Source organism: Centropristis striata, chromosome 12, assembly GCF_030273125.1.
Source record: "Centropristis striata isolate RG_2023a ecotype Rhode Island chromosome 12, C.striata_1.0, whole genome shotgun sequence".
In the NCBI taxonomy this organism is placed as follows: Eukaryota; Metazoa; Chordata; class Actinopteri; order Perciformes; family Serranidae; genus Centropristis; species Centropristis striata.
Genome location: NC_081528.1, coordinates 19,757,243 through 19,777,817, shown reverse-complemented (window position 1 = coordinate 19,777,817; position 20,575 = coordinate 19,757,243). Strand labels below are relative to the sequence as shown.

The window sequence follows — 20,575 nt, the reverse complement described above, 5'->3', positions numbered from 1 at the left end:
ACTTTAAGTACATTTTGATGCTGATACTTTTGTACTTCAGTAAGTTTTGAATGCAGGACTTTTACTTGTAGTGGAGTAATTTCACTGTGTGGTATTAGTACTTTTACTTGAGTAAGGGATCTGAATACTTCTTCTTACACTGAAACCTCCTTAAATCTATTGACTGTGTATCTCTGTAAAGGCAGTATACTGCACAACTGAGTTTGAATTTTGAAGGAAAGTTTGCCATTAGTTGCTTTGTAGTAAATCAAAGAAAGGACGAAGCTGAAAGTAAAGTTGAAAATTTCAATTAGACATTAGATCACTGCCAAAGTATCGCTTAAATTGATTAGCTTGATACGCCTGGGCTGAAAGGGACCTGTTTATGTGTATGTGTGTCTGAGGAAACTTGGGTATTAAATTACCAAAAAACTTGTCAAAACTGCAATACAAAATCAACTTATTTTCCAATAAGAAACATTTTCAACATTTGAAAGAAAGCATCACACAATATGGAGAAACTATTACCAGTGTGTAAGAAATTGAAAGATGGTTTTTTAAATAACAGGTCACAGTTCACACAGCACACACTCATTTTCAAAATTAAAAGGGCAAATTAAAGCAAAAACCGTGTCGTCTTTAACCTTTTACACTGCTGGTGGAACACAGTGAGCCTCTGTCTGCTTTGGAAGCAGGAATGAGCTGTTGATCATCTGTAACTAAATGTCTCTTCTGCTGCTCTGTGTTTAAATATGACAGTGAATCAGCTTCCTGACACTCATGATGTCAGTGTTACTCATTAGCTGTTCTGAACACACTCTCCCTGCTAAGGTTTTGCTGAAAACACCCTTCGGGAACAGGAAGTGATGAATTTCATATTTCTGTTTTTTGAAGGCGTAGGCACCATGGCGAAACAGTCTAAGGACAGTGTGAGACAAAAAATATATCATCCAAACTTAATACTTAAGTCTTAACCCTCCTGTTATGTTGCTGGTCAAATTCACTCATTTTGAAGTTTAAAAATAAAAAAAATAAAAAGTTAAAAGTATTTTTTCATTAAAAAAAAAAAAAAGTAAAATGTTGAATAAAAAAAATCAAAAAAATCAATGTCAAGTAAAACCATTGTTTTTTATATGTAGGTCTTTCCAATGTAATAAAAAAAAAAGCTTTAACATGCATTTTTTATGAAAAACAAGTGAATTATCCTCATTGAACTATGATCTGTGAGAGGTAAAGAACACTATTGCACTAAATATTGATTGAAATTATTAGTAATGAGATATAAACAATGTTTATTGGGATTTTTTAGTTTCTGACACTTTTGGATAAATAAAAATGCCCCGGGTCTAACTGATCCATGAACATTATTGTTCTTCCTGAGAAACGAACATCACAGGAGGGTTAAAAACCTAATTGATCACCTTTCGATCAAACCATGGGGACCTGTGGGGTGCAGGGAGGAAACACCACTCTGATGGCTTTGAATCAAAAATGACAAAGTTGAAAACAGTCAAACCGACCAAATTTGTCTGATAATAAAATGTCATATAACGTATGAACAATGTAGTTATTACTTCATCAGGGCCACTTTAATACTGCAATAATGCAACGACCTGGAGAAAAATGTGATAACTCATATTGATAGATGACTCATCATGGTTACAGTAAGTGACGCACTTTAGGAAGAAGCAATGATGGTTAATGCAACAGTGTAATGTGTGTTATCAGCAGTGATGTACATTTACTCAATACTGTACTTAAGTACAATTTCAGGTACTTGTAGTTTATTTGAGTATTTCCATTTTATGTAACTTTATATTTCTACTTCACTACATTTGGAGGCAAATATTGAACTTTTTACTCCACTACATTTAGCTGACAGCTTTAGTTACTTTTCAGGTTGAGATTTAACATGAAAAACATGATCAATTTAAAGTGAATAGACTTTTTTTTAAATTAATATTAAATGTATAAATGTTTAGTAAAAGTATATTTAATGGTTAAAATGGGCCCCATCTTTACACAATTAAAACACTGCTTACATAAATGAATCAATACAAATAATGTAATAATATATTTAGAATATATAAAGCAATCTGAGTGGGTCCATTCTGCATAACAAGTATTTTTACTTTTGATACTTTAAGTGCATTTTGATGCTGATACTTTTGTATTTTTACTTCAGTAAGTTTTGAATGCAGGACTTTTACTTGTAGTGTAGTAATTTCACAGTGTGGTATTAGTACTTTTACTGAAGTAAGAGATCTGAATACTTCTTCTAACACTGCCGTGACGAAGCTTAAAAGTAAAGTTGAAAATTGCAATTAGACATTAGATCCAGTACACAGGCAGTGTGTAAGAAATTGACAGATGGTTTTTAAATAATTATAATAATAATAAAAGGAAATAAAGGCAACATTTATCGTGACCTTTTTGAATCTTGCACCCAACAAATACCCCATTACAAACAAACTAAAACTAATAAAAACTAAACTAAAACTAAGTGTTTTCAAAAACTAATAAAAACTAGTGAACTCACTCTAAAGACCTAAAGGCTAATTAAAACAAACTGAATTTCAAAACAAAATTTCACAACAAAATTAAAACTAAAACTAATAAAAAATCCAAAACTATTATAACCTTGGCAACAACCTCCTGTTGTGTCAATTCTTCCTGGTATTTAAATATTTCTGTTTATTATCAGAGGCTACTGTGATAGAAAAGATATTTTTGAGCTTGAAAAGAAAATCAAGTGCCTCTTTGTCACATCTGGATCAAACCATCACCACTGAAGAAACCTCTTATAGGAATAAATATTCTGCTGATTAGTTACAACAGGTTCACTGTGGGTGGTGAATCCAACTTCAAAATAAACTGATAGCTGAGTCATCTTTAGTAGTTTTCCTGTAAGAATTGATATCATAAATATGACACACAGTCTGATGACTCCACACTGTGTCATCATGAGCTCATGTCAGTTGATGCACATTTTAAGTACAACATCTGCATGGTGAAAAATTAACTCGCAAAGGCTTCTTCACAGGTTTGAAAAGCATCGGAAGTTGTGAGAATAAAGATAAAATACCAAGTTTTGAAAAGTTTATAAATTGCATGAAGAGTAGAGGTGGGGGAAAATCGATACAGCATGTTATATTGATTCATGCCCCCCAAATATCCATATTTATATATGATATTGAGGCCGTAGCAGGCTCACTTTTAGCAATATACTGGAGATACTGGTATCATATGATACTAGAAGATCTAAGGAATTCATAGGCTGGGGGAAGTTGTCGAAATAATGCTGCAAAGTTCTGTTTTTTTATGTTTCATTCAAAAATATTGATGGCAGTGAAGCTTAAAGTTTTTGAAAGTTTGATAAAATGCTGCAGTTGTTGTCGTCCATACATGTTTGATATCAGTTCAGTTCAGTTTGACTGAATACTTTGTTGGTCAGTCTGTGGCTTTGACTCTCATTGTGGAGAAATAAAAAGACTGAAGTGAGATGAACAGACTGAGAATTTTCTCTTATTTGACAAAACAATTTTTGATTGACTTTAATTTTGTGGACACAAAATACAGTTAAATCTCAATATATTGTATCGCAATACTCACCATATCGCAAAATGCTGAAAATCACAATAATATCGTATTGTTTTTTTTGTTTTTTTTTACTTGTTTATTTGCTAATACCATTCTTTTATTTCTAGTTCATACTGCTGTGTTCTATTTATTGTTATTTTGCTATCCACTTTGCTGCTCTAACTCTGGAATTTTTCCCCATTGTGGGACTAATAAAGGAAATCTTAATCTTAATTTTAATCTTAATCTCAATGACTCAATAATTAGATCGTATCGTGGGGCCTTTGGTGATTCCCTCTAATGAATAGGCAAGTAGAAAATGTTGAATGTTGCAGAAAATTTGAGTGCATGCATCGCACAAACTCAAGTGATAATTTATTAGAATAAATTACCTTTAACATCAACCAAAAAAGTCAAGTCAATTTTATTGGGGTCATTCCTATGTTGCTATGTTCCCCGCCCCGTATGTATTGCCTGTAGCAATACATACCGGGAACATAGGGTTGGAAAAGGGTCCTATGTTCCCCAGTGTCATACAAAGAGGGGAACATAGGACTTGGGGGACATAGACCAATCCCATTTTATTTATATAGCCCAAAATCACAAATCACAGATTTGCCTGAAAGGGCTTTACAGACTGTACATGGTAGGACACCCTCTGTCCTTAAACCCTCACAGCGGCCAGGGAAATACTCCTCAAAAAACCCTTTTAACAGGAGAAAACCAAGAAGAAACCTCAGGGAGAGACAGAGGAGGGATCTATCTCCCAGGACGGACAGACGTCAATAGATGTTGTTGTACAGGACAGATCAACAGAGTAAATAGAGGTTGAAGGGGGAGAGGGAGGGAGGATAGAGAGGGACAACGCTGACAACTAGGGTGCCAAAGCAGGAAATTCCCTTTGCTAAAATTTGAGATACTTTTAATGGAAGTCTGGTTTAGCCACTTAATCACAAATGTTACATATACAAGGCAGAGGCGAATCGAGTTCTGGAGATGGTGTATGTACCCCCAACAGTTCAGATCTGGGTGTGTGTCGCCCACTAGTGGCTGAACATGGACACTGCATTTCATTTGGGATCTGAAGACTGAATGAAGAATCTGCACTCCCAACACTATCCTTCCCAAGAGTAGCGGTGCGTCTGCGGAAATGGGTGTGGAATAGTACATTTGAGTCTGTTTAATTAAAGTTAAGTGAATTAATAACGCGGGGGACTGGTGAATCGTGGAACAGGCGACTACAAAGGACAACAATACACAACAAACCGCAGAGCTCCAGACTGAGTGGAGCCAGCAACTTGTGAGACGTCCCAGAGCCGCAGCACGACCACCGTAAGAATCACAACTTCACACACTAAAACATCACAGACGAGTTTAAAAAAGACACGTATTGGTGTTGATTTCCTTTCAGGTTCAGCTGCTGGTTGTTACGTTTGACGTTTATGACTGAGAAATAACTGTCAAGGGGGAAAAGTTTGTTAAATCGCAGCATTCCCTTATCTCTGCGCAAGCACGGCGGATTACGGTTTGGGAAAGGCTAACGATTGCATTTAGTGCATTTTAAAGAGAGTTGAAAAACTACAGAGGTGTTGTAGTTTATGTTAGGGTTGTGCGTTTAACGCTTTGGAGTCCACAAAAGCACTGACACGTTACTTCTTCATTATGTCATGGCATAATAACGAAGAAACTTCAAGCCCTGACATGGAGTTCCCTCTAAAGTTCTGGCTTCAAACTCTGCCAGTTTTTGTTTGATGATGATAGGCCAAGTAAAGCAGATGATAAGGTCAAATATAGATCTAGATCTATATATATATATATATATGCAACATTTAAAATACTTACTGAGCATGGGTTCTAAATGTTGATCCAGTAAGTCAAAGTGAAAAAATATTCATCAGATCAAATAGATGCGGTGCTGAAAAAAATGATACAAACACTTTTTAAGTGGCAGAATGAAAAGTATTCAAGAACTGACAAAATAGCCTAAGACTCCAAAGGGTTAAGGCAAGAGGAGTGTGCCTATCCTCAGCTGTAACACCAAAGTGAGCACTAGTTTGTGAGTAAGGCGGAGGGATATGCACTCCGCCTCTCCAGTCTACTAGTGTCCAGGACCTGGAGACATGGCTCGGGGAGACGGAGGGAAGAAACGGTGGAAAACAGAGAAATCTTTAAGAGAGTAGCAACCACCGCCTAAACCTAACATTGTCATGGCCTGTGTGCGCTGTTAGAAGGTACGTAAGTGATCGTTTATTGGATTGTTTGGTTAAAAAGGAGTGTAAGTGAACTCCGGTGAGCGACATCAGCAGGGCAGAGGCTCGCCACTTTCCCTCGGAGGGCTGGGCTAGCAGCTAGCATTAGCTTAGCTTCAGTTGAGAGAAGTTCAAAAAGTTTCAGGAATGGAGGAAGAGGAGGAAGGGTGAAGGAACTGTGGCTAGCCGTGGAGAGGTAGGAAACTATGGCTCCTAAAGTCACATTGTAAAGAGGAAACGGCGCCCTGAGACGGTAGACTGTTGGAGTACACAGTGGTAGTTGTTACGAGGACTGTAAAAGTTTAAGCTAAACAAGTTAAGCTAAGCTAGTTAGCAAATTCTCGAGGTTACTTGCATTAGCCTGCTACATAGCAGGGCTGGCTAATGCCACTGACATGATCTATTATACTATGACTGTGTGTGTTTCCCTGGTTAACTCTATGGAGTCTTATAGGGCTATTTTGTCCATTTTTTAATCCTTTTCATGTCTTTTCGTGTCTTTGTAAGTCATTTTGTGTCTTTTTTTTTTTTTTTTTGTTATTTTGTCTTTTTTAGTCATTTTGTGTCTTTGTCTTTTTAGTCATTTGTGTCTTTTTTGGTCATTTTATTTCTTTATAGTCATTTTGTGTCTTGTGGTCATTTTGTATCTTTTTGTGGTCATTTTGTGTCTTTTTTTAGTCCTTTAGTCCAACATAAAATGTGATTTTGAATCTTTTTTTAACTTTCAAAACACTATCATGCTCAATAAAGAATTTTAAATATTGCAAATGTGAACAAAGGTTGGAAATATAACATACAAATACAAAATATATTTGAGCTTGTCCCCAGTTTTACTTGGTATATCATCATCAAACTGAAACTGGCCTCATGGAGTTTACAGTCGGAACTTTCGAGGTAAATTTACAGTAGGGCTCCATGCTGCTTTGTTTTCTAGTCTGAATGTGATGAAGAAGTCATGCTTTGGCACTTTTGGAGACTCCAGAGGGTTAATCAGAGCAGCACTAAAAGCTATTTTTACTACTGTTTGGGGATTAGTGTAACGCTAGAGGTTTGTGAGTCTCTTTTCTCTGTGTCTCTGGGTGGGGGGTGATCACTGCTCACCGGGTCGTTCTTGCAAATTGTCTGTTCCCTGGTCTACCTCACACTTGTCAAGCATTTCAGGCAGATTTTACACAGCAATGCAAACTATTGTTGAGGTGATTGACTGCATTACTTCTTAGTTAAACTCTGAGGAGACCAGGCTGTGATAAACAACCATTTATGTAGTTCAATATAACTGCGATATTGGATATTTTCTGTTGTTTAGCAAGTGGTCTGGCTTTTGGAAAGGCCCTCCGATGAGTATTGATTATTAGTATGAATTTTATCCCGTTGTTTTCAAACGGTCTCCTGGCATGTTGTCTTTAGTTAATCAATTAAAACTTTATTGCACACTCCAACGTCCAAATAGACATACAATCACATACAGTACATAAAAAAAACATACAGTGTAAAAGGCACCTAATATTTAAAAAAGTGCTCATGCAAATTCAATATAAAAAGCATCTAATAAATAATGGCAGTAAAATGTGGCATATTAAAAACAGTGCTTATACACTTCCTATAGAAGACACAAATACCAGTGTTTTCACATATAGGACTGGTATCTCCCAGAACTACACTAGTTAAAAGTATTATGTGCCTTAGATTGTTAAAGTATGAACTCTGTGCATGGAAAACACATTTGGGTCATACTTAATGTAACTGATCACCTATATGCTCAGGATTTCTTAGGATGAATGACTGATGATTTTTGTTACAGACCAGGAACCATCTTTAATCATGGTTACAGTTTGTTTGGATCATAATCATTAAATCAAGAGACTCATTAAAAGTGTGGCTTTGTGAAAGTATAATCGATCCACAATGATTTGATTTTCAGCCTTTTGATGCCTTTGATGGTGAAAACACAAAGAGCTATCGGTGTTATCAGTTTGAAGAGACGATCAGCTTTATCTGAAGGTTTAGTCATTCAGATGCAAATCAGCTTTTACTTTGTCCATTCAGGCAGGTTAAAGCTATGACATGTCTGTTAAACAAAGTGTTTCTGCTCGTTTCAGGAAGATTGGACATGTCCTTCTGTTGAAATGTGTTATTTGGCATTGCTCACCCTTTTACAATGAACTGATGAATCACTGCTGAGTCTAAAAGAGGACTAGCTGCATCCAGATCTCTGACTGATCAGACTGTGTGGAAACAGCTGCTGGAACATTGTCTGGTGAGCGTCAGGAAAACTTAGAGGCTGATCATTTTGTTGTGTGTGCCTCCTACATGTTCTAGTTCTGCAGGGTTTCCCTCCGCTTTCATGTGAATGTAGAACAATGAGTAGTGGAAGTGGGTGCAGTGCTGTTGGACAGCTGTGTGCTGGAAGGGAGGGATCTGGGCAGAGATGGGATGAGGGAGGAAGCAGCTCTTTGTGGTCACATCCTTTTTGACTAAGGCCATTTTCACAAGCCCCCAAACAGCTGCTGCTGCTGCAGGCTACATGTGTTTGACTGTCTGCTTGCTGGGGCTGCATGATATGGGCAGACGTGTCAGATATCACAGCTTTTCATCAGTGTAGTTGTGCGTGTGTTTCAACCATCAGAGAGATGGTTGAAACAGTCAGCATATCTACATTAGTAGGTGCAAGTAGAAGTATGTTGAGGCAATCATTGTAGAGATCCTGAAGCAATAGTACTTTCATTTTTAAGGTGGTGGTTTAGTATTGTTTTGTTTGTGTGCATGTGACTCGTGGTTGTGCAATGCAGGAATGGTTGATAGGTACCTTTGACCTATATCATATTATATCAGTAATATCTAAGTATTTTATTTATTTTCAATTCAAGTTTAAATGTATTTAAGGTCAGATCTACAGCTGTACTTTTAATGTAACAGGTGCTGTCCACTGTCTTTCTGAGTGAAAAATTACAATAAAAAAAACACACGTGAGTAAATTTAGATTTAATAAGCCCACACTAGCCCACATTTTACCCACTTTGAACATAGTTAAAAAATATCTAGTATATGAACTTAGCTGACCAAAAAATAGATTCTGGTCATTATAGCTTTTGAAAAATATTCATATGCAAAATTTTATGAATTGGTAAATTTTTATTTGTCTGTAGGAGTGTTTCTACTTTTGTTTGGCTTCTCATATGTATGACATGTCTTCAGGTTCTACATGCCTTTACCTATCAGGTTATTGCGTCATCCAAGTTTCAGCAACACGTCTCTATGGAAATGATGTGTCGGTTCAAAAATGGGTCAAAAGGCTTTTTGATCATTCCGTTTGTCACATGCTTTGCTCAAATTCAGATTTGATTTGTAATTTGATTTTTAAAATAAATTGTACTCCGCCGAGAACGTTATGTTTTCAGTCCGGCTTGTTTGTCTGTTTGTCAGCACAGAAAAACTACTGTCCCTATTTTCATGAAACTTGGTAGAAGGGTCAGAGAAGAACCAATGGAGGAGTGGGTCCGAATCAGTGTGGATACACAAATAATTTATCACTTTTGCTAACCTTGCGAGATGGAACATGTCCTTGGTGGAGCTCTACACTCTGGGTTCCCTTCTACTTTAATTGTGATATTATTTAGAAATGTTAGGCTGTTTGCTTTTGACATAATTTCAGACAAATGTGTGAGTGGCTGATCTTTGTATCTGCTTTTTCTGTTTTTGCAGAAGACTGGAGTAAAACACTGATTGTGCACTGGTTGGAGGAGTCATTCCACAGAGGAGCTGGGAGTTGTTGTTGTTGTTGAGAAGCAGTGCCTTCCTTCTTTCTTAGCCTGTCATCTTGCACCGGTGAGTCCTGCTGCAGCGTGTCAGTTCGACAGAGGTCCTGATCTCAGCTCCTGCAGCCTGCACCCCCTCCCTCCATCAGTGGTGGTGACCCAGCTCCGGACAGCTTGCTGCAGGGCCCTTCCTGAGCAGCAGCAGCTGCGTCCTGCTTGCTGACTCCCCTCCCTCCCCTACTTCCTGTCCTTGGTCAGACAAGGCTAAAGCCTCCTCTCCCCTACCCCACCCCTCATCTCTGTTGGCCTCTCATACTTTCAGACACACACACACGTTCCAGCACCGTTTTAGGCTACTCACTAGTTGGAGATCATCAGCAGGGGAGTTGTAGACCCCTTTGGTCCCCCTGGAGTGAGCAGCCACCACAGGAGACCTCCCTTTTCTCTACACTGCAGCATCCAGCATGACCTCCATGTCCAGTCTCTTCTCCTTCACGAGCCCAGCAGTCAAACGCCTGCTCGGCTGGAAGCAGGGAGACGAGGAGGAGAAATGGGCGGAAAAGGCAGTGGATGCACTGGTGAAAAAGCTGAAGAAGAAGAAGGGTGCAATGGAGGACCTGGAGAAAGCTCTGAGTTGCCCCGGGCAGCCCAGCAAGTGTGTTACCATTCCAAGATCACTGGACGGCCGGCTACAGGTTTCCCACAGGAAAGGTCTGCCTCATGTAATCTACTGCAGAGTGTGGCGCTGGCCAGACCTCCAGTCCCACCACGAGCTCAAGCCCCTGGAGCTGTGCGAGTACCCGTTTGGCTCCAAACAGAAGGAGGTCTGCATCAACCCATATCACTACAAACGAGTGGAGAGTCCTGGTAGGTACCCACGCCCTCTGCCAATTGGGTAGTCAAGTCAGGTTATTTTTTTATCCTAGAAAGTTAACATATCCTCATAACTACTTTGTTTGTCCAACAAAAAATATTTAAATTATCATCTCTTAATATGGAATTTTAATGGCACAAGTCTTCCTGTTCACCTTGTCTTTCTAAATTTAAAACCAGGATTTCAATAGGGCACAGTCATTACCAAGTCTATTTATTTGCAATGCACAATATGAGCCAGATTAGACCAGTGTGGATCTGTGCACATCCCTGAGCTTGAGCTCTGAGTAAACTGTGGAGCTGGTAAACAAATCCACAGAGGTCAGGAGGCTGTCATCACACAGGCCTGTTCCACCCACCCCCTCCATTTCACAGAAAATCAATATCACTAGCTCTTTTGGAGTCTTATTAGATTATATGCCTCAGGCACTCCAGATGGGGTGTGGCATCAGAGAGTGGCTTACTAAATGCATAAACCACTCAGACTAAAGTCCCAGCACTTTCTCATCACTACCCCTTTTCTCCCCCCATCTCTTCCTGTCACTCGCACACTGCATGGCATACGCTCACAGATGACCCTGAGGGGACAGCCTCTCTGACATTAGGCTGGCTTGGGATTGCCATGTCTGTATTGACCAGTTCAAGGATGTGGATCACATGTCAGTCAGGAGAGACGGCACGTCATATCATTTAAAGCAAAGCTCACTGCGCAGTTCAGAGGGACAGCCTTGAAGCCGTGACGCTTAAAGTCACTTAGGAGATGATAATAAAGGCTGGGGGAAACGTACTTTCTCCTCCTGACGAAGTTGAAAGTGAAAATAAATGTGGATGACGACCTCTGTGGTTGTATCTTCACCAAGGTCAAAAGGGGATTTAGACAAATGCAGAATTGTTGGTGTTTTCCAGTAGGTTGGGATTGTATTTTGTGTTTAAGCAAACAAAGAACTGCTACTGATATTGGCTGTGCGTAAAAACTGCTTCAAAATTTGGCCAGAACAATTAATCTAAATTTGATCAAAATTGCAATATGGACAAATCACAGGAGGCACAATATTTACCAACGGGAAAATATGTGTTTGAAGTCTATTCTAAACGAAGTTTTGTGGTGCTGCAGGGATGTTCTGGCTGGCAAATAGTTTACTATAAACTTTGATAATCATAATTAGAATTTTTGTCCCAAATCCTTCAGCCCTAATAAAACTTTGATGAAAGTAAAATTAAATTTTAAGGAATTATCTTTTTATTTATTTATTTATATATATATATATATATATATTTATGACTTTTTTTGTCATAATAAAAATGTAATTTAAAAAACTATATTTCAAAGAACAATGTGCTGACAAAATCTATGTTATTGAAAGCCTACATTTACCCCCAAAAAATTAATAAACCAAAGGCAGTATATCAAATAGAATACTTAACAAATAAATATCCCAAAAAGTCCAATATTTGGGTCAAACCTTTATAGTTTCAGTGTATTAGTGTTACATGGGTGTGCAGCACAGCTACTTTTCTAAGAGCATGCCCATCAAGGGCTTCTCTTTCCTTGGGTTGCAGTAATGGAAAGGATGCATTATTTACAAGGGAATGCATTTAAGCACAATAAAAGCCAAACTTCAAACAGGTTTTATAGTTAAAGATGTGTGTGGTAGACATGAGCTGCTTACATATAATTATCCACTCCTGTTTTGAAATGAAAAGAAAACACCTTCCTTGCCCTTTCTTTGTGCTTTATTCATTAACATCATTAACAGCCAACTAATTTTCCGCTCCTCTTTGCCCCATCATCCAGTGCTCCCTCCTGTCCTGGTACCGCGGCACAGCGAGTTCAACCCACAGCACAGCTTACTGGTACAGTTCCGCAACCTCACCCACAACGAGCCGCACATGCCCCTGAACGCCACCTTTCCAGAGTCCTTCCAGCAGCCGCACAGCGGGGGCGGCAGCAGCAGCGGCAGTGGTGGTGGAGGAGGTGGCGGCGGTGGTTCTTTTCCAATCTCTCCCAACTCTCCGTATCCCCCTTCTCCAGCCAGCAGTGGTACTTATCCAAACTCTCCTGCCAGCTCGGGGCCTTCCAGTCCATTCCAGCTCCCAGGTAAGCCAAATATACTCATGTACCTGACCCTGGGAAACATGCCAAGCCATTGTGTTTTTCTAGGTTGTGTTGCTGTCAAGTAGCCAACAAGTGGCTAACTTTTAATAAACAACAGTCTCTGGTGATTTCACCTTTTCTGTTGTGTAATGTAAGGGAACATTTCATTGTGTTGTTTACAGTTTAGTGAATTCCAAGTAAATTCCTTTTTAGTTTGTGCCATTTAAAAATGGCATCAACTTAATGAATCATTGTTGTACTAGAATATGGTACTGTTAAGTCTTTATAATTCATAATACAAAGATTAAGAAAACCCATGCATTATACACTGTCACTAGGCAATGAAAACTGTTTTTAACAGTACTCTAACCAGGTCAAGTGATTATATTCATCCAAATCAAGCTACACCCCTAAATGAAAACAAAGGAAATGCCAACTAAGCAGTGTCTACCAGAGCCAGTGCTGCTGGCTGCTAACTCAGTGGACCCGGTAGCCTTTCTGTCTCATTGTTACTGACCAGAGACACAACACGTTCATCTAACAGCAAGAAATATCACTCAACTGAGACATTCCTTTCTGCCATGTTCAATGGTCATGTTTTATTGGAGGGATACCTTTTCAGATTGTACTTGTGTTTCAATGGATGTTACCACTGCCCTGTGTGTGTCTGGTGACTCTATTCTGCTCCACTCCAGATCTGCTGACACATCCGGTAGCTGCAGGCAGTCAGGCAGAAAAAGGTTTTCATGGCAATTTAGGATTTTCGGATTTGAGCTCTATTTGTGCTGAAAATCCCTGATGGTTATTGTCTCCACTCCCAAGCATCATAATCATCAAACTTTCCTCACTGTCATCTAAGTGGAGGTTTACGGCATTGTTTTTTCCCCTCTGTGCCTCACTATGGGCCCTGAAAGCTCATGTTGCATCTCTGTCGGGAATGGGTTAGCATGTGGCTTAGCAAGTGAGGGATATGTGAAATCCGACACCGTTTCCGGGGTACAGATCCTGTGATGATTGTCCGAGTCTAGGGAGGTGTGTGTGTGTGTGTGTGTGTGTGTGTGTGTGTGTGTGTGTGTGTGTGTGTGTGTGTGTGTGTGTGTGTGTGTGTGTGTGTGTGTGTGTGTGTGTGTGTGTGTGTGTGTGTGTGTGTGTGTGTGTGTGTGTGTGTGTGTGTGTGTGTGTGTGTGTGTGTGTGTGTGTGTGTGTGTGTGTGTGTGTGTGTGTGTGTGTGTGTGTGTGTCAGCAGAAACAACTGGTCTCATCCTCACTAACTGCTCTCTTAATGTCCCAGCTGACACCCCACCCCCAGCCTACATGCCCCCTGACGAGCAGCTGGGCCAGGAGAGTCAGTCCATGGAAACAAGCAGCAGCCTGGTGCCACCCAACATGGCCAGAGGAGGTGAGAAGTGCACACGTTTACATTGATAATTATAAATCAGTAAAAAGAAAAATGGAATAACCAACGTGGAAGTACACTTTGTGTATAGGATGCTTGAAGCATGATTAGCCTGCAAAAATGTTCCACCCCATCTCAACATAAACCCTGTTTCCAAAAAGTGGAGACGCTGACTATTATCTGCAAATTCTTTGCAACAGACATGCAGTTACATTAAATACTTAGACAAGATAATTAATGTTTAAATTTGGAAACTTTTTGTAAACATATACACTCATTCTATATTTTTTAAATTAGTTTTTTCAACAATTTTTATTTGTATTTTTATTTGTGAGAAGCATGAATACGCAAACACAGCGCTTGATATACAGTTCACTGTTTTTCCCCCCACATTTTTTGTGCCCCTCCCCCACCCCTGAGAACTAATAACCAGAACTCGGAATAACCAAAAAACAACAAACATCAAAAAGAGTACATTAATAGACAAAAAGTAATAGAGAAAATTAGAGAGAGAAAATGATATTGTTAATAAAATAAATAAAGAATTTAAAAATACATTTAAAAATAAGGGAAACAGGAGATTAAAAACAAAAGGAGAAAAAAAAGATCAGTCAGGAGGAAGAACGGTTAAATCATTAAAGTGTGAGACTAAAGATTGCCATTTAACAAAAAGATCCAAAAAGATCACTAGATCCTCTTAGTGTAAACTTTATCTTTTCTAGTTGCAAAAATGACTCCTTCTGAATTTGATGCGTTCTGTTTTTATTTATGTTTTACACCGTGTCCCAACTTTTTTTGCTATTGGGGTTGTATTTGTCCGTGCAAATGACTGCTGGGCAAAACCCACGATGATGCACTGCTGCAAAGTAAAGCCAGGAGCTGTTTTTTTGTTGCCGTATTTTAGTTTTCTTGTGCTGCAGTCTTCTGCTGCCACACTGCAGTGGAGTGAGTGAGAGAGTCGGGTGTGCTTTTGTCTTGATGTTACTTCTATATGTAAACGTTTGCAAGAAAGAGTATCCTCATCACATTTTTGCTCCTAATCTTAGGACTTTACAACCCCAGTGGAGTTGTCTAGAACATAAATAAAACGGAGTGCAATAATCTGTTAATCCTTTGACATATATTCAATTGAAAACTGAAATAATAATTATTCGCTAGGTCTGATTACATATTCATTGTTGTAATTGTCATTATTTATCCAACAATAACATTTCACAAGTACTTTCAGTTTCCTTGTTGCTGAACTGTGCTATTTACATAAGCTTACTTTTTCAAAGCAGTTTAGACGTCTGACTGTGTAATCTACATGAAATATAGTTACGGGATTTAATAAGAAATATGGGAACTGTCTCAATAATTGTTAATAGTTAGTTAGATAGTATAATAAGTTAATCTGGTTGAATACTTCATGATTTTATGTACAGTTTTGTTTAAACTGTCAGGGATTTCAGTTTTTGTGGAGCAGGAACACATTTCTATTGTCTCTGTTACTAAAAATATATTTATTTTAATAATGCATCCAATATGATGTCATGTGCTGTATGAATAGAACACCACTTTTAAGGACATTTGGCATGTTATTTAACGCCCCGTTCTCATTCCCAACCCGACACATATGGACACACGGTCACAGTTTCAAGTGCATGTTAATGTTGTGAATTCAAACAAAACTGCTTTGTAAGGTTTGAGAAAAGAGCATGGTTTAGGTATATTAGTTGTTACCCACTACCTACTACGTCTCCTGACATCTGGAGCTTGCTCTGAGATTCTAATGTTGTAATACATAGTGATGACTAGGGCTGGGCGATATTGGCCAAAAGTCATATCCCGGTATATTTAGGCTGAATATCGATATATGATATATATATCCCGATATTTTTCACGCAAAGTGAGAGCATTGTTGGTCAAAGTCAAATATGACGTGTCACAAGTTGTTTTATTGAAACTTTTTATTTATGTGAACATAAATACTGTATAACAGCAGGAGTACCATTTTTATAATTTTAAATCAAAGCTCCATAAAGTGCACATTTAAAAAAAAAAAATCTTAAACAAAAAGAAATTTCACTGCTTAATATTTTCTCATTACATAGTTGTTGTTTTTTAATCAACACTAATCCTAGTCCTAATCATAAGTGTTTTTATGTAAATGTGCGCAAATTTGAACTGTTAATATATGCGATATGGTCTAATTCCATATCACATTAAAAAATATATTGATGTTTTTTTATTTCACTATATCGCCGAGGCCTAGTGATGTGAAATGGCTTTAAAGATTGAGGTATTATTCATCTACCAATTGATGACACTAGGCTGTTGCTTCTTAATCAATATGTCCTATGTCCTCTAGAAGTTTTTTGCATTTAAATTCATCAGCTAAGTTTTTCACTTTTTTTCATTTGATTTGTTGTGCAATTTCCCAGATGTGCAACCAGTGGAGTATGAGGAGCCGAGCCACTGGTGCTCCATTGTCTACTACGAACTCAACAATCGAGTAGGTGAGGCCTACCACGCCTCGTCAACCAGTGTGCTGGTGGACGGCTTCACCGACCCTTCAAACAACAAGAACCGCTTCTGCCTCGGACTGCTGTCCAACGTCAACCGCAACTCGACCATCGAGAACACCCGCAGACACATCGGCAAAGGTACCACTGACTGTCACACGCAGCACAGGAGCTGTACGTTTTGCTGTGTGTTTGAATGAGCTGACCGTCTGTCTCTGTTCACCAGGAGTGCACCTGTACTATGTGGGAGGAGAGGTGTATGCAGAGTGCCTCAGCGACACCAGCATTTTTGTCCAGAGCCGTAACTGTAATTACCACCACGGCTTCCACCCCACCACTGTCTGCAAGATCCCCAGTGGATGTAGCCTCAAGATTTTCAACAACCAGGAGTTTGCTCAGCTTCTGGCTCAGTCGGTCAACCACGGCTTCGAGGCCGTTTATGAGCTAACCAAGATGTGTACCATTAGGATGAGCTTTGTCAAGGTAAGGCCTTTGGAACTATGTAGAAGACTGGAGGCGTAATCATACGTTGGGCTTACTTCCTACAGGGGCTGGAAATCCCTTTAATGCTTAGATTTTAATGTGGTGTTTGAAAAGTGTTTTTTTATTTTTTCTATTTGGCATTTTACTTATTGACAACCATACAAATATCCAAAAAGACAACTAGGAAAGGTATGAAGAAAGTAAAGTAATATAAAGTAAACTTAAAAGAAATTAAAAATAAATAAAAAGGATATGGGTTGGGCACACCATTGTTGATGCAGCTTTTATCATTGTCCATTCGGTCTACTGAGTAATTGACCCAACTTTTTTTTGTGTACACAGTCCATTTAATCCACCGGTGGTCCAGTGTCCATATATATATATATATATATATATATATATATATATATATATATATATATATATATATATATATATATATATATATATATATATATATATATATATTTAAATTATCAAAAAGAGTTTGATATATTTGATATATTTAAATTAATTATATATATTATATATATATAATATATATAATATATAATATTTTCCTGGCCTTTTTACATGCCAGGATCAGTATTTTGAAGAGGTACAAGTCCTTCTTTTGAATAGTACTGTCTCGAGTCAAGCCCAGGTACATGATCCGGGGGTCCCTGGGTATCCTGTAAGAAAGAATCTCTTCCAGAATTTGAACCACTCTGTCCCACAATCCCTGTGTGTGTTCTGTTTTAATTTGTCATCCTTCTGTGGCATGCTGACACAAAACATAATTTTGTTTTTTTTATAGGACAATCAATCACAATGTCAGGCTCAGTGGTGGATGACTAACCCTGCTGTATAAACTGTAGGGCTGCTCAACTTTGACAAAGATCGTGATCACAATTATTTTGGACAATATTGTGCTCGCAATTTAACTTTTTGAAACATTATGTATTTATTTAACTTTAGCAAAAAATCTTTTTAACAGTGGATTTTCTTGAGCTTCAGCTGAAAAAACAATGTCAGATTGTAAAAAAGGATTAAGAAGTGAAGTAAATAAAATATAAATATGTACACATTTAAATAATAAACATGAAATTAAAAGAAAATAGATCAAAATAAATAAAATCAACTGTGTTGTGACATTAGTGCACTTCCACCACATACTGAAAACTACTGATCATAAATATTCAATATATAAAATATAAAAATGCATTTGTTCCAATATGATGTAGTGCACTGCCATGCTCCAGTCAGTAACTCGCATAAACGGGTGACGGTGCACTGCTGTAAAGTAAAGGGTGCGGTGGATTTTTTAACACAAGACAAAACGAGGGCATCATGACAAAAGAATGTTGCACAATAATCATTTAATCTCAATTATCTTGTCTCTTTAAATTTTTTTAGCCAAAACTAATTTACAATAAAATTAAACTGTGGCCCAGCACCTCCTATGTATGTAAATATCTAAATCACTTCAGCTGTAAGGTGCTGGAGAAGCTTCAAAATGCACCTGTGCTCTAATTAGTTCTCTTGTTAAAAGAAAAGGAAGACATGCATCAGAGTTCCTGAAATGAATCGTCATCAATATTAGTGATGGGAATAATCAATCAATGATCTATTAATGGCCGTAAGAATTTGGTTGATCACATGGAATTTTTAATTGGTCTGTGTATTTTTTTATCTTAATTTTTATCTCTTGACTGCGTATCAGTATCACTGAACTGAAACACGATCGAGTGTTCAGTTCTGCTGAGAATTAAGTTGGATAAAACTACAGTATGGAAACTATAAGTTACAATAACAATTATAAAACACACGAGGATTAATTTGAGCAAAACAAGTTTACTGTATCAAACCTTGCTAGCATGAATTACTGAGTTTAATTTGATCCAAAACTTATTTAAACTCAAAACACATTTAAATATGAAGATTAGTGTGAAAACTAACCTCATGCCTCTTCAGGAGCTAAAACATTGAACTCCTTGATGTTATCTTTACAGTTTAATCTCATTTGAATTAGTTTTACAATTGACAGGAAGTCTCTTTTCGTCCTTTCATAATAAAAGCGTCTATTATCAAAACAGGCTTTTGCATAGTACTGTATATATATCTCTATTTTGCCCATGTATGCATGCAGCGATTAATTGATCGTTAACGTTCTAGATAATCGAGTTGGCAGGTTTCATCCAAACGCCCATCCCTGTTCAGTATCATTGTTAAATGTGTGTCCTCTCCTCACAGGGCTGGGGAGCTGAGTATCACCGACAGGACGTCACCAGCACCCCCTGCTGGATTGAGGTGCACCTGCACGGGCCCCTCCAGTGGCTGGACAAGGTGCTGACACAGATGGGTTCCCCTCTCAACCCAATCTCCTCTGTGTCCTAATGATGGACTTGTAGGAGCTCGGGAGATCCTTTCTACTTTTTTTTTTTTTTTTTTGGTTTTCTTTTCTCCCCCCTCAGTGATTTATAATTTAAGGTGGTCTTAATGGCTGAACTGTTTACACTTAACTTTGGGAAGGGATATCGAACTCTGGGGATACAACAACAACAACAACAACAACAACAACAGCCGGAATGAGTTGTTGAAACAGAGTAAAAATTACAAGCAAATACCTGCAGAAAGAAAGAAGCCGGCACGCCCAAGGAGCAGTAACGACATGGACACTACTGCTTGACAATGCTGCAACACCTGCAACAATCGAGGGCTCCATTGTCAAGCTTGAATCTGTCAAATGTTAATTTTTTTTTTTGCATCAAGTTTTTATTGTTTTCTCAAAATGTTTTTATCTCTCTGTATGTGTAGTTTTTAATGTAGCAGTTTCACTACTCTGCCTTATGTCCGACAGATGAATTGGAATTTTACTGAAACACTTTTCTTACATTGTCGTCTCAACGTCAGATATTTACAATTAAGATATAGACACGATTATGTTTACCATTAGGCTCAGATATAACAAATGCTTTCTTTTTATAGTCTCTACTACTAGAAATGAACACTGAGCTACTGCCTTTTAAGAAGGTCACGTATGCCAACCTGGTAGTTTTCATATGGGAGATCAATCACTGAACAAGTTTAACATGCCATAAGCTAACAACATTGTGAATGTTACATCTATTGCAATAGAAGTAGTCATTTATGATATAATCAGACAATGGACATTATCATTACTGACTCTTGTTTGTACTCTCGAGTCCAAGTAAGAGTGACTGTATTTTCCATACTCACTGTATTAACAATATTGTGCACTCATGGATTTTGTGGACGCATATTAAATTTTGGCGTGGGTACCAAGGCATTATGTTGATAGATAATTGACTTCATTAGCTCAATGAAATAAACAGGTTATTTGGTAACAATTTAATCTTTCCATTTGTCTGTTCTTTTACAATCGTGTGGAAATGTGTTGAATCTGAGTGAGTTAACAGTAACACCAGTTGAATATTGGTCTACCTTGTGATTAAACTTGTCTGAATAGCTGGTATTAGATGTTAAAAGTATGATCAAAACAGTGATCGCAGCTTTAAAATGCATATTGTTGCCATGGCAAACCCATAAAAGCACCACAGCGAACAAGGACAACAGTGAATTTTAATAACTTGAAATTAATTAAGTCTGTTTCAAATACATATACATGTTTAAAAACACATTAATTGGCTGTAATGGAAAAC

The 20,575-nt window shown here is 38.0% G+C and overlaps 1 protein-coding gene across 4 annotated transcripts; it reads left to right on the top strand.

Annotated features, from left to right (window-relative positions):
* Positions 1-4,607: 4,607 nt before the first annotated feature.
* Positions 4,608-20,268, top strand: smad5 (SMAD family member 5). 4 transcript variants are annotated; one of them, XM_059346252.1, is made up of 8 exons: positions 5,656-5,789; positions 7,911-8,064; positions 9,510-10,429; positions 12,231-12,533; positions 13,822-13,929; positions 16,350-16,571; positions 16,657-16,913; positions 19,146-20,268. In XM_059346252.1, the coding sequence occupies exons 3-8, from the start codon at positions 10,027-10,029 to the stop codon at positions 19,287-19,289; spliced, it is 1,437 nt and encodes a 478-aa protein (XP_059202235.1). In that variant the 5' UTR covers positions 5,656-5,789; positions 7,911-8,064; positions 9,510-10,026; the 3' UTR covers positions 19,290-20,268. The 4 variants fall into 4 exon arrangements, with proteins under 4 accessions (XP_059202236.1, XP_059202233.1, XP_059202235.1 ...); XM_059346251.1 differs by having other exon boundaries at positions 7,907-8,064; XM_059346253.1 differs by lacking the exons at positions 5,656-5,789; positions 7,911-8,064 and adding an exon at positions 4,608-4,890.
* Positions 20,269-20,575: the final 307 nt, after the last annotated feature.